Below are 13,977 nucleotides of genomic sequence, written 5' to 3'. Positions count from 1 at the left end.
TATATCTATTGATCATACTGATCATAAAAGAGTGACTAGGTCCCATAAACTTTTCCCAACTTGGACCAAATACATCTACCGATACTCCTTGAATTAATGATTTGACTAGCTAATAGCATTGTAGAAAGATATTTGATAAATTAATTATTCGCTGATAATTGATTGATGCAAAATGACTTTCTAAAAAAACTTATCGAATTTGAATTTTAACATTTTAGAGTAATAAGTTTTTACAAAAAGCTAATGAATTATTTCCACTTTTGGTCTCACGATTATAGGACCATTTCCACTTTTGGTCCACAGTTGACATGGTCCGCTTGTAACACCCCAATTTTCAATTCTTACATTAATTACAAATCAATATTCATATGCTGCGGAAGCTTACATCTTATCAGCAGAAAACTGGGTGCTACCGCCACACCTAGAGTGAATTCTATCACTTCTTTGACAAACTCCACTCTAAGTGCACAGGCTAAACTTACAACATTAACAACAATCTCTGTCTACATCAAAGAGTAGACCCCAACCTGCACTTCCATCCTATTTAGAGCTCATCGGTTACAGGAGTCGACACTAAACTGCATCTGATAAGAACACATTGAAGTGCAGTTAGCGCGACGGCTAAATAAGGATATCCGTTGTCACTTAAAAGTAGACAAAGGTTTGAAAACACGCATAAAAGAATTTTGGTAACTTGTACCCAATTGATGAGATTTCACCTGCAAATAAGTTAACAATAAAGACTTTGCATAAAAAAAGAGTTTAGTGAAGCAACATCCACCTGTCTCGTAAGACAAAATCATTTCTTTCTCAGCTTTAAAACTTCCTTAGTTTCATAAGGAATTCTCATCACTTTTCACTTTTCAAAGAGAGATCACCCACAACCCTTGGGTATTTTCACTTTTCACCATCTCTTTTCCGTAGCTACAGCGTAACTACATTCTTATTTCAAAATCCACTTGGTCCTAGATAGAAAGTGTGAAGCCTCTGGAGTATTCTTTCTCCACTTTTGACTGACCACTTGGATCGTTCAACTCGGGTTCAGTGGTCATCGCCCGGTCTAATACTGATCCCCTGGACTTATAGGAGCGTTAGAATGATTCCTAGCTAGCCTCACTAGGTTCATAAGAACGACTCCTACCCGAAAATAGAGTTACTATACTTAAGTGTGCACACCCCCGCAGGAGACCCTTTTCCTTTCGGGTGATATAGTACTCGGCGAATAGACTTCGCCCACAACAGTATGAACTGGTCATACAATAACATAACCACCATACGAGAAAGGCACTTTAAGCTCTTTATCCCGTAGGCTACAAGACAAGGTCCTTCACCACTTTTACTAGAACGAAGGGTTTGAAAACATTTTCCTTCCTTCAGTTTTCTTGCTCAAATCATTTCTTTTGGACATATTTCGCAATTGAGTCCAATATTTAAAATTGGCTACCTCATTAGCCCCTGAAGGATTTTCAAACACTTTCATCACCCGCAGGCTTTTCAAACATCATTTTCTCATCAATCAAGTGAGGTACACACTCACTAAAAAAATGGTATTTGCCTCAAAAATAAGGTTTTGACAACCTATATACCAAAATAGCGTACGTTTTTCAACGTAAGTTTTATAAACATTTTTACTTGCCCAAAGGCTTTTCAACATAGTTCCCAAAACCATTTTGGAAGAAAGCACCTCTGAACACAAGCTGGACACACATCGGATACTTATGTATTCTACTAACACTACATATATCCATTCTCAATACTATTATTATAATAGTACGAACCCATAGTCAATCATTTATGAATCAATCGATTCATAGCACCATTTATATTAACATCCTTAACCTTATTCCTTATCATGAATCTCAATTCATCTTACAATCCAATCATCGTCGATGATCCATAATCATGGTTCCACCATCAACTAATAATAGATAGTTGTCTTTGTCATTATCGCCATTGACAACTTCCACCATGATCAACACCATTAGATCGTAACTTGAGGTAAGGTCATTACCTAACCATAATCCAAAGTCGTTCAACAACTATTTGTCATTACCTAACCATAATCCAAAGTCGTTCAACAACTATTTCCTATTACCTAACCATAATCCAAAGTCGTTCAACAACTATTTCCTCAAACCTAACCATAATCCAAAGTCGTTCAACAACTATTTCCTCAAAACTAACCATAATCCAAAGTCGTTCAACAACTATTTCCTCAAAATTCACCATATACAATCTTTATCTCAATATTTCCATATAACAATTTCCTTAATAAACATCGTAATATCATCACCACTCAAAATTCCTTTAAACCATAGTATATTTACCAAAGAGATATTTTAAATCCTCAAGTAAACACCAACAATCCCCAAATCAAAAGAATCACTTCCAAGTTCTTAAAATAATAACCAAAGAGAGAATTCCAACCTCTCCAAATAAATTATAAAGGAGTAATTCCAATCTTTCAACATAACCACCAAATAGAGAGTATTGCCCATAACAAAGATCTCACAATAATCACAAAAGATAATCCTTCAAATAATTAGTCCCACCTTGATAATATATTAATTACCATTCCGTCTATTCATCCAGTCATTAAACCTTAATAACTATTACCAGTCCTTAATCACTATAATTAGAGCTTAATCACCTCCTGAACTCCATTGTTAATCCATCATTAATTACTAAGTCCTTAATTAAGCTCTAATTACTATCTATGATCATTACAATCATCAGTAATATCCATCCTAACTTTATCACCATTTCATAACCCATGTATCAACATGTTATAACATCATCATCATTCTCATAACCTCTTAGGTTCATTACAACCCCATCATCTAAACATCAATAATAATAATCAAAGCTTATACAATTTTATCTTACTCTCGAACCTACTGGACTCCACTGGACGCGCAGTGGACGCGCGTCCAGGGCCGCGTCCAACACGTTCCGCCTATTCTGGACAGTGATTCAGCTTGGCGCAGTCCGAAAGATTGAGCCGGTAAAAATAGTTCCCGAACTCTTTTTCACTTGAAACTTTTATGGTAGAACCCCAACTCATAGTACTTGATGTCCATAAAAAGTTTTGGTCATTTTGGTTCGCGAATAAACACAGAAAATTCCATTTTTGCCCTTGGCAGTGTGCTGTCCGGAATTTTTCTCTCTCTGGACCAGTTTTGGAGAAAAATTCGAAAACCATACTTATACTACTCCGATCATTATGAAATTTTATAGGCAGGTTCTACACTTATTGAACTACATATCTGAAGAAAATCGAATCAAAATACCTTACCAAATTTTCCCAATAAATCTCGGAAGTTACTGCCAGAAATCTATCTTGATTTTTCAATATTTTCAATGGACATAATCATAACATATACAAGCATATACATCCATATATTTCAACCAAACAATCAATTATCCAATTTCAAGTGACTAAACCAACTTAAGGGATTCCTTACCTCGACCGGGTTTCTAATCCTCGTAAAAGACTTTTGGAGTTGATTCCTCCAATTTCACCTTAAAATCCTAGGATCAAAATCAACACCATAACACAATATTTTAAGAAACTAAGCTTAGATTCAAGATTTAGGAAGGGATATAAAGCTTTTTACCGAATAAAATCGAAGTCTTACCGAACAAAATTGACACTTGAGAAGGATTTTGGCTATGGAAATTGANATATACAATCTTTATCTCAATATTTCCATATAACAATTTCCTTAATAAATATCGTAATATCATCACCACTCAAAATTCCTTTAAACCATAATATCTTTACCAAAGAGATATTTTAAATCCTCGAGTAAACACCAACAATCCCCAAATCAAAAGAATCACTTCCAAGTTCTTAAAATAATAACCAAAGAGAGAATTCCAACCTCTCCAAATAAATTATAAAGGAGTAATTCCAATCTTTCAACATAACCACCAAATAGAGAGTATTGCCCATAACAAAGATCTCACAATAATCACAAAAGATAATCCTTCAAATAATTAGTCCCACCTTGATAATATATTAATTACCATTCCGTCTATTCATCCAGTCATTAAACCTTAATAACTATTACCAGTCCTTAATCACTATAATTAGAGCTTAATCACCTCCTGAACTCCATTGTTAATCCATCATTAATTACTAAGTCCTTAATTAAGCTCTAATTACTATCTATGATCATTACAATCATCAGTAATATCCATCCTAACTTTATCACCATTTCATAACCCATGTATCAACATGTTATAACATCATCATCATTCTCATAACCTCTTAGGTTCATTACAACCCCATCATCTAAACATCAATAATAATAATCAAAGCTTATACAATTTTATCTTACTCTCGAACCTACTGGACTCCACTGGACGCGCAGTGGACGCGCGTCCAGGGCCGCGTCCAACACGTTCCGCCTATTCTGGACAGTGATTCAGCTTGGCGCAGTCCGAAAGATTGAGCCGGTAAAAATAGTTCCCGAACTCTTTTTCACTTGAAACTTTTATGGTAGAACCCCAACTCATAGTACTTGATGTCCATAAAAAGTTTTGGTCATTTTGGTTCGCGAATAAACACAGAAAATTCCATTTTTGCCCTTGGCAGTGTGCTGTCCGGAATTTTTCTCTCTCTGGACCAGTTTTGGAGAAAAATTCGAAAACCATACTTATACTACTCCGATCATTATGAAATTTTATAGGCAGGTTCTACACTTATTGAACTACATATCTGAAGAAAATCGAATCAAAATACCTTACCAAATTTTCCCAATAAATCTCGGAAGTTACTGCCAGAAATCTATCTTGATTTTTCAATATTTTCAATGGACATAATCATAACATATACAAGCATATACATCCATATATTTCAACCAAACAATCAATTATCCAATTTCAAGTGACTAAACCAACTTAAGGGATTCCTTACCTCGACCGGGTTTCTAATCCTCGTAAAAGACTTTTGGAGTTGATTCCTCCAATTTCACCTTAAAATCCTAGGATCAAAATCAACACCATAACACAATATTTTAAGAAACTAAGCTTAGATTCAAGATTTAGGAAGGGATATAAAGCTTTTTACCGAATAAAATCGAAGTCTTACCGAACAAAATTGACACTTGAGAAGGATTTTGGCTATGGAAATTGATGGAAGAAAATGGTGAAGAAGATGAAAGGATCACCCTCTCTCTCTCTCTCTTTTCTCACGAAATGGGAATGGGAAATGAAGACATGAAATTTCTTCATTCTTATCTCAACATATAAATATCCCTTATAAGATAAGATTAAGGGAAAAATAATAAAATAATAAAATATCTCCAACCTTATCAGTTGGGGTCCAAACAGATAAAGTTTCGGTGGAAAATAATCCAGATAGAATAATTTCCGAAACTAAAAATTTATTCCAGACTAACCCTCAAAATTGGGCTAGGTTCGGTACACCGCGAAATTTAGCGATGTACGATCAAAATAAATTTTCGCTGCTATGAGCTGATTTAATTAAATAGGAAATTCAAGAATAATAGTATCGTGTCTAATAATTCATTTCCTAGGACAAACGGGTCCGAACACCAGCTCCTAAAATTTTTACGGTTCGTGACCGGTACGTAGGTTCGCAGCTTAATAACAACTATACTCACTTATAAAAATTCTTTTGAAATATCTGAAGATCATAACTTAGGAATGTCAACGCCTTAGGATAATGTTAATAAAATACGGGGTATTACACCGCTCCTCTCTCTGGTCCACGCTGCTGCTGCTGCTCGCCGAAGGTTCATGCTGCTGCGCCTTCTTCTCTCTCTGTTTCTCTTTTATATAAATTAAAAAATAAAATGACAAAATTATCCTTACCTGAATTAATTCGCCGAAAAATAGTTGCCGGTGACCGGAATTTTAATCGGAAGGACCAAATATGATAGGAATTTAAAAGTCATGGAACCAAATGTGAAAATTTTAATAGTTAGGTACTAAATGTGAAAATGATCTCATAGTCTTGGGTCCAAAATTGAAAATAACTCAAAAGCTAATTAATCAAACACTTGTATTAAACGTTTAACCTTATTTTTAGTACGGATTATTTGGCGAGGAATTCAACCTCCACTCAATTTTCCAGGTGCTAATTAAATTTCTCAAAATTCATAGATTTGTGATTAGTTGTGCAACATGCTAGTCTCTCGCATAGTCCAATGTAAATAGAAGACTAATGCAAAAAAGTTTGATATTCTCTCCTGTAGATAATGCTTTCTTTTTCTACCATTCGCACTTGATCAATTACATTGATTGATAAAATCTGGTTTATGAGCAGAGAGCCTACCTGTTGCAGATTGTTTCTGAGAAGCTTACAAATGACAGAACAATCTCCATCTACTTCTGAGATGATCAATAATTACTAATTAATAATAATGGATCACGCGGCTTAATCATAAGAGGCAGTCATGCCTATATCGTATCACCTTCAAAATACTAGATTCCTAGCTAACTTTAATGCGCTAAATACATGAACTTGGTGAACATAGAAATTGCTAGTGCGCTGTACTAAAATAGGCTCCTTTATTTTCACTATTCATATAGCTAGTTGCGGTGATCCTTCATGTTTCATGATATGCAGTTGCCGATTAAAAGAGGCAACCTCTTTGGTTCTTTGATGTATATCGCCTACTGTCAAAAGATGGTTCATCCAGTAGGGAGCTGCTTTCAACCAACCTGTATAAAATTAGGAAATAGCTGTTCAGTCATTGAGGCCATATACTCAATCTTGATATTTAACACTTAGATTCTAATATTGTGATTAGCATACTGCTTAACATATTTTAAGTAGCGCATCTCATGACTACATACTTTGTGGACGTTTTTCAGATTAATCTTTGGACCTCTTTATTCTATTGATGTGATATCACTTCCCCAATTTGGTGACTTTTGGGTTTTTTTTTTAAAGAGTAAATCATGGCAGTGATTATTCCACATACAGTTAGTTATATATAGTTGAGTTTATGAAGCTGAAATTTTCTAAAATTATTATTTATTGATAAATTGAAAAAACACGCACCTGCTTTCACTGCCCCTACTAATGCTTTCTTTGATGCTTATGCTGCTGAAGCTTCGTTTGATGCTTCTGCTGTATGAGTTGTGTTTGATATGTAGATAGATCATTTTCCACCAATCCTTAGTTGCAGCAGGTTTCTCCGTTTGTTTAGATGAGCAAGTCTTTGTTTTTGATTTGGTCTTAGTGTATAGGGAGAGGGGGACAAACATCTTGAGTAAGAAAACTCCACTATCCATGCTTTCACTTGGTGATATTTTAGCATGCTTGAAGGTTGGTTTGATCTTCTTATCTTTCACCTTGCTTGTATCCTCTACTCCCACCTTCCCTGTTCCTTGATGATTGTCAAGAACAATGTCTTTCAGTGACAGCTCAAGGGATGAGTCGTCGGGCATGTTTTGAATCATCTCCATCAGCTTTCTCTGGCCATCCACTATGGCCTTAAGGCGTGATCTTGGAGATGGATGGTAGTAAGCTTGATCTTTTGATGCCCAAAGCGATGGAGAATGAAGCATGTAGTCACTCCGAGTCTGGAACTCTATTTCGCTGTTGGAACCTGATGAATGGTCAGACATCATCTGTCTTGCTTCATCCCATTTATTGAATTGCAGAAAAGGATTGGGAGGAGGAAGAATTTGTATTGTGGTTGTTTGTTTGAGATGTTGCATGGTTACTGGTAAGTATGTAGCTGCTGATTGCTCCAATGTCGTCTGTGATATGTACATGTACTGAACTGACTTAGTCAATGCCAATTTCTACATAGCATTAAGCACGGATGACTTTTTGTGTAGTCTTTGGCGTCTTTGAAGGGGAGACGCGTGCCAATCTTCTCTTTTACCATTTTTCTAACACCAGTGTCACTCAAAAAATATTAAGTCAAACACACTTTGTTGAATTTCTCCTTAGCTCTGATCAACTTTTGCATACCCAATTTTATTTATTTATTTATTTTTATGCAACTTTTAATTAATTAATTTATAACAACTACATGTATATACCTTCTAGAAGTGATCTAGTCAAAAGTGTTTCTGTGCATCTACGTGCAGTTTGGTTGAAGGAGGAAAACGTAAAAATTTCGTTGAGGATGATTTTGACATGGGGAGGATATTTCTTTTTTTACCCCTTCTGTACGTATTCTGGCATTTTCCTTTTGTAAATATTCAACAATTTTATCAACAGAATTTAATTTCCTTTTCCCATAATTTATCAACAGAATTTCATTTCCTTTCCCTATAATGCAAAATATAATTTTTTGAATTAGTCAAACTGAGTTATCTTTTTTTTTTTCTCGATCAAAGATGATGGAGTAACCTCATCTATAGCCCTTTGTTTAGCTAATCAACAATAGTAAAATTTGTTATAAGAGATTATGGATCGAGTCTCATTAGCAAGTTTAACCCTCTACAATCATGTAAGCAATATATTTTATATTTTATATTTTATATTTATTCGTGAAAATCGAATTAATTGATAATTATATTTTTCCAAATCTTAAAATTAATTATTGAATTGACGTATTTCAGACTTTCAGTTATCGATTAAATTAACTGAATTATCTTATTTAATTAAAATAAAATCAGTTAATTAGAAAATATATTGAACAAGCTTCAATAATCACATGGGAAAAAGTTGAAGTGTGTACAGCAAGCTGCATATTTTAAAATATTTTGGTAAATATTTATGGAAGGGGAATATTTTACAAAGACTAATCTGACAAAGGAGAAACGACTGTCTGGCTATCACATTTGATGCTCCGTATAATGCATTATATAAATAGAAATTTATTTAATAATTTCTGTAATTTTTTTGGTGCGCAATGTATATTATAAAATTATAAATAATCTGTGTACGGAGAACAGACCATGTATGCTGAAGTTTTGAAAGAGTCCGTGATGGAAGTTTGTCATGACTTACCAAATGTATTGAGTGATCAGTCTTACACATTGAAATTTGGGATCCCAACAACAGCAACATATGCTATATATATAATTTGATATTTATCATATATAATATAAATTATTATATATTATTTAATTTGAAATATTATTTAAATCAAAATAATATTAATAAAATATAGAGAAAATGGTCCAATAAACCTATGATCGAACTTTACTCAAAAAGTCAATTAAACCCCTTAAACTTTCAGAAATTATAATTAAATCTATAAACATGATATTTTGAAGCATTATTGAAGCTCAGAAACCGATTGGTTACTTGTAATTACAGGTTACCTAGGGTTCCAGTGACATTTTCACCATTTTTCGACCATAATAATCGGCGATCAAACAATCGCCAGTCGCATTTGGAGGAGGCGACCAAGTTGGTTGCCTTCTCCGGCGATTGGAGAAGGCAACCAACTGGTCTGCCAAAGGAAGACCAACTAGTCACCTTCTCCAGTCACCGGACAAGGCAACCAACTAGTCTACCTTCTCTGGCAACTGGAGAAGGCAACACTTCTCCTTCGTTGAAGAAGGCGAAGGTAGACTAGTTGGTCGCCTTCTCTGGCGATTGGAGAAGGCGTGTTGGTCGCCTTCACAAGCGAAGGAGAAGGAAGACCACTTGGTCGCCTCCTCCAAATGCGACTGGTGACCGTCTGGTCGCCAATGATTGTGTTTGGGAAATGGTGGAAGTGTCACCGGAACCCTAGGTAACTTGTAATTACAGGTCACCAACGGGTTGATAGGCTTCAATGCTTCAAAATAATATGTTTATAGGTTTGATTGCAACTTTTAAAAAATTTAAGAGAGCAAGATTGAAATAAAAGATGATAGAAGTGAGTGTGGATTCACAAATATTCATAGTTGAATTTCTTTTAGAGAGCAAGATTGAAATTAAGAATTCCTTTAAAAACCAAACCTGCCAAGATATAAGGTAAAAATAAATTATACTCTTTTTTTTCGGTGATAAGAGAATGCACAACTACTATCAAAGAGTTGACAATAATTAACTTGGTAATTTTTAGACACGAAAGTTATTATGTTTTACCCACTGGTCACCTTTTTTTGGACCGAATAAATTATACTCTTAAATATACTATAGATAAAATATCAACTCTCATTTTTATTTTTCTCTTTTGTGTATGGTAATATTCACCGGACTCCTCCATAAACAGATGAAGTACCAAGTTTTATAAATAAGATGAAAGTAGTTGTAACGTGAATAGGGATTTTGACATTATTGAGCCATTTCTTTGCCCAATACATCACTCTTGCTCTATCCTAGCTGTGCCTAAACTCTACTTTTCCCAAAAGGTTAATCCCTAACCCCAAAGGAACCCTACGCCCCGACCCGACAAAGCATATGGGAAGATGTAAATCATAGTAACTTTGAGATTAATCTCACACTGCTGCTAGTAAGACTCGATCCATGGTCTCTTCTCTCAAACTTCACCACTGTGATCAGTTGAGTTGCCCATGCGGGCAACTGGCATGGGCAACTGTGGCTAAACTCAGACCTCCCGTTGGCATTTGTAGGGAATTCAACCACTTGCTACAAACCATACATCACGAGATCATAACTTTTACTTGTGTAAGGCCCGTGAACCCCCTCACCCCCCTTTCCTCCGCGCTCAAATTTTCATAAATTATATCAAAAAGTTGCGCAAACTTAGTTAAGTGACCAATCCAAAATAATTTAACAATCTATTTTACCTCCAGACATTGTACGGATTTCGAATTTTCGATTCTTTCAAACTCAAAGGGTGGTAAGGATTTATTTGGTAGTGCCCGTGACAGACACAATGTGTGGAGTTGAATCCTATCAAAGGGTAATATGAATTTATCTGGTTGTGAATATACTCTAAAGTAAGGTTAGGGGAGGCTCTCAATTTGGGATGCAAACCCTAGTAAATTAGAAAGAAAGAAAGAAGAAGAAGAAAAGAACAATATTTTAAGTACCCAGACTATGATTATCAATCTCACAAGTTTTCTTCCATTATTTGTTTATGTAATACTCCGTAGTTTTCATGACATTTAAACATATACAGAACAGATTGTTCTGATTTCACCTAAAAAGAAAAACATTGTAGGGTAAGTAGTATTTAGGTAGGAAGAGATTGATGATGATCACCTATGATGGATGATTATCTTGGAATGAGATAGAATCCCTCCTTGGGAACACCTAAACCTGAGAATAACATAGGAAATGAATCTGTAAAGCAATATGAAGCAGAGCATGATGAGCACATTCCTCCATCTGCTCTCTTCTCCATACCCTTCCTCTCTGATCAGCTTTTCCCCACTCACCATACATTTCCCAAACATGTATTGCAGGCACTTGTTGGACCCTGAGAACTCATTAATCAAGAACCCTTCAAATGGGTACTTAAACAGGGATATGTAGTGCATGAAAATCCAGTAATTTGGTATCCCATGCTTGGACACAAAGTAGCCAGAGAACAGGAAGAAGGAGCCCATCACTGCAGAGATGAGTGAGTTCCCAATGATGAAATTTGGGACCAGAGCGCTGAAACACACCACCACTGAATTTGCAGTGTAGAGGATGAGCCATATGAGTAGCAAGAAGTGGAGGTAGGGTGTGAAATGGGGGTTTAGCCCTACCAGCCAGTAGAGTGGGAGAGAGAAGAGGAGTGCAAGAATGAGCAGAAATGGGAGGTAGACGAGGGCGTTGGCTATGGCGTAGGAGGAGACTCTGTAGCTCCCGCTGGAAGTCTCTTTCATTAGTATCTCCCTCTCCTGCAAGAATATTGGGAGAGCCTCTGTTGTGCTTGATAGCAGAAATGTCAAGATGAATGCAAACAGGCCTACCCTTTCCACTGCTCCCACAAAATCCTCTTTCAGGTTGTAAAAGATTGATCCCAGGACAAGCCCTGATACCACCATCTGAACACTCCTCAAAGCGAACAACTCCTTTGTTCTGTAGATGTTTTTCCAGAATCTGTGCGTGAGGATCATTGTCTCTCTCATCCTGGAATTGGCAAAACTCTCCTCCACCAAATCCAAATCCTTGCTCACAACTTCTATAGCTTCCTGGTCGACCACCTTGGATTGCTGAAACAGCTGTTGCAGAGTAAAATTGCCTGTTTTGCTCTCCCCACAACGTAAGTGCAACAGTTGTTCTTCATCCCCCGCTTTGTTGTTCGGAGTTGATGGGCTTTTTTCTTCTTCTTGGATTATTGCTTCAATGGAATCGATTGCAAATTCGAGGACGTTGACATGGAGAGGAGGGTGCAACCCCAGCAGCCTGAGCCTGGTACTAAGCTGCTCAACCGTGCCGTGGTGCAGAGAGGAGCCGTTAGCTAATAACAGGATTGAGTTGAAAAGCTTCATGATTCTAAATCCAGGCTGATGAATGCTCAGAATTATGGTTCTGCCACGCCTTTCCGCCATGAGTTTAAGCATGTCGATAATTTGCAGTGCCGAAGTGCTATCAAGCCCTGAAGTAGGCTCGTCAAGAATCACAACCTTAGGGTCATGGATCACCTCCACGCCAATGGACACGCGCCGCCTCTCGCCGCCGGAAATCCCCCGGATCCTGTCCGTGTCGCCAACCCGAGCTCCCGCCACGTGACTCAACCCGAGTTCTTCGATCAACTGAGTCACCCGTGATCCCAGCTCCGGTACAGGCAGCCTCAGCCGGAGCTTTGCAGTGAACGTCAGCGTTTCTTCGACGGTGAGCAGGGGAAACAATGTATCCCTCTGCGTCACATACCCCGAAAGCTTCTGGAACCTCGCTTTATCCACCGGCTTCTGGTTCAACCGTATTAAACCACTCTGGGGCTGTATTTTCCCGGCGAGGATCTCCAGCAACGACGACTTCCCGGCGCCGCTGGGGCCAACGATCGCAAGAATCTCCCACGGCTTCGCGTGGCAGCTCACATCCTTCAATACAACACGAACTCCCCCGGCTAATTTCTCTTCTTCATCTCTGCTGAAGAGCTTGAAATGGCGGCGGCGATGGTGTTTTTGGTGAGTGGAGATTGCGTAGCTGATGCCCAACGCTTCAACTTCACAACCTTGCTTCTTCATTATATCCGGCCAAGAGGAGGATCGGAGATTAATTTGGTTCGGTTCAGTTCGTTGTATATATATGTTGCTCAGTAGATTCTTGTTTTTTGTTCCAATTTTTATTCAGAGGACAGCTGAGAATTTGTCATGAAACAAATTGAAAACCAACGAGTGCTAGTTGGGAATTGCGAATTGAAGGAGGGAACGAAGTGTAAAGAATTAGGAGGTCCGTTTGTTTGATAGCTTCACGTGCAAATGTTTTAATTTGAGTGCACATCTGTTTGTAAGCCATGGAAAATTGGAAACATATATATCATACTTTCACGTGATGATTTCACTATATATCTTGTTATCCATCATGCATACAGCATACCCACCCTCTCAACAGTGTATAGTGTTGCCTAAAATCGAACTTCAAATCGAATGAAACATAATTCTCATATCTAAAGTTACATATTCGAATTTGATTTAAGATATATACGATATAATTTAGAAACTTCTGCATGGAAATCATACAAACCTCCTACGCAGACCATGACCATGCATCTAAACTCTAGTAGGGATAGTGTTCAGTTTCATTATATATGCATATGTCAGCTCAAATGCGACCATGTCTTAACGTGCGACTGCACCATTAGTTATACAAAAAAACACCAATACTGTTAGAAAACACATAAGAATGAAATGCACTAAAAAACGCACCATTAGGTACGCATCACCACAAAACGCACGACATAATGTTCGAAAACGCACCATTAGGTGTGGTGAGGTATGGTGCATTTTTTTTGGGTATATGGTGCGTTTTGTGATGTATTGATTCATTTCTTTGTTGTGCGTTTTCTAACATTATTGGTGCTTTTTTGCATAACTAATGGTGCGCGGCCGCCCGGTAAGACATGACCGCGAATTGCAACTTGGCCATATATATATATATATATATATATATATATATATATATATATATATATATATATATATATA

General features: G+C 36.9%; 2 protein-coding genes and 1 long non-coding RNA gene across 3 annotated transcripts; all 3 read right to left on the bottom strand.

The window, feature by feature from the left end:
• Positions 1–548: 548 nt before the first annotated feature.
• LOC116012554 lies at positions 549–3,678 on the bottom strand. Its single transcript, XR_004097152.1, has 3 exons — positions 3,639–3,678; positions 3,465–3,531; positions 549–584 (listed from the first exon to the last, which is right to left on the bottom strand). It is a non-coding gene; the product is annotated as an uncharacterized LOC116012554 (long non-coding RNA).
• A 2,541-nt stretch (positions 3,679–6,219) lies between these two features.
• LOC116014120 lies at positions 6,220–7,699 on the bottom strand. Its single transcript, XM_031254122.1, has 2 exons — positions 7,037–7,699; positions 6,220–6,693 (listed from the first exon to the last, which is right to left on the bottom strand). The coding sequence occupies exons 1-2, from the start codon at positions 7,696–7,698 to the stop codon at positions 6,606–6,608; spliced, it is 750 nt and encodes a 249-aa protein (XP_031109982.1). The 5' UTR covers position 7,699; the 3' UTR covers positions 6,220–6,605.
• A 3,235-nt stretch (positions 7,700–10,934) lies between these two features.
• On the bottom strand, positions 10,935–13,252 carry LOC116012240 (ABC transporter G family member 5). Its single transcript, XM_031251738.1, has one exon. The coding sequence runs from the start codon at positions 13,015–13,017 to the stop codon at positions 11,095–11,097; it is 1,923 nt and encodes a 640-aa protein (XP_031107598.1). The 5' UTR covers positions 13,018–13,252; the 3' UTR covers positions 10,935–11,094.
• Positions 13,253–13,977: the final 725 nt, after the last annotated feature.

Source organism: Ipomoea triloba, chromosome 3 (assembly GCF_003576645.1).
Source record: "Ipomoea triloba cultivar NCNSP0323 chromosome 3, ASM357664v1".
Taxonomy (NCBI): Eukaryota; Viridiplantae; Streptophyta; class Magnoliopsida; order Solanales; family Convolvulaceae; genus Ipomoea; species Ipomoea triloba.
Note: the sequence above shows the minus strand (reverse complement) of the source record. Positions and strands in the feature narration are given on the sequence as shown.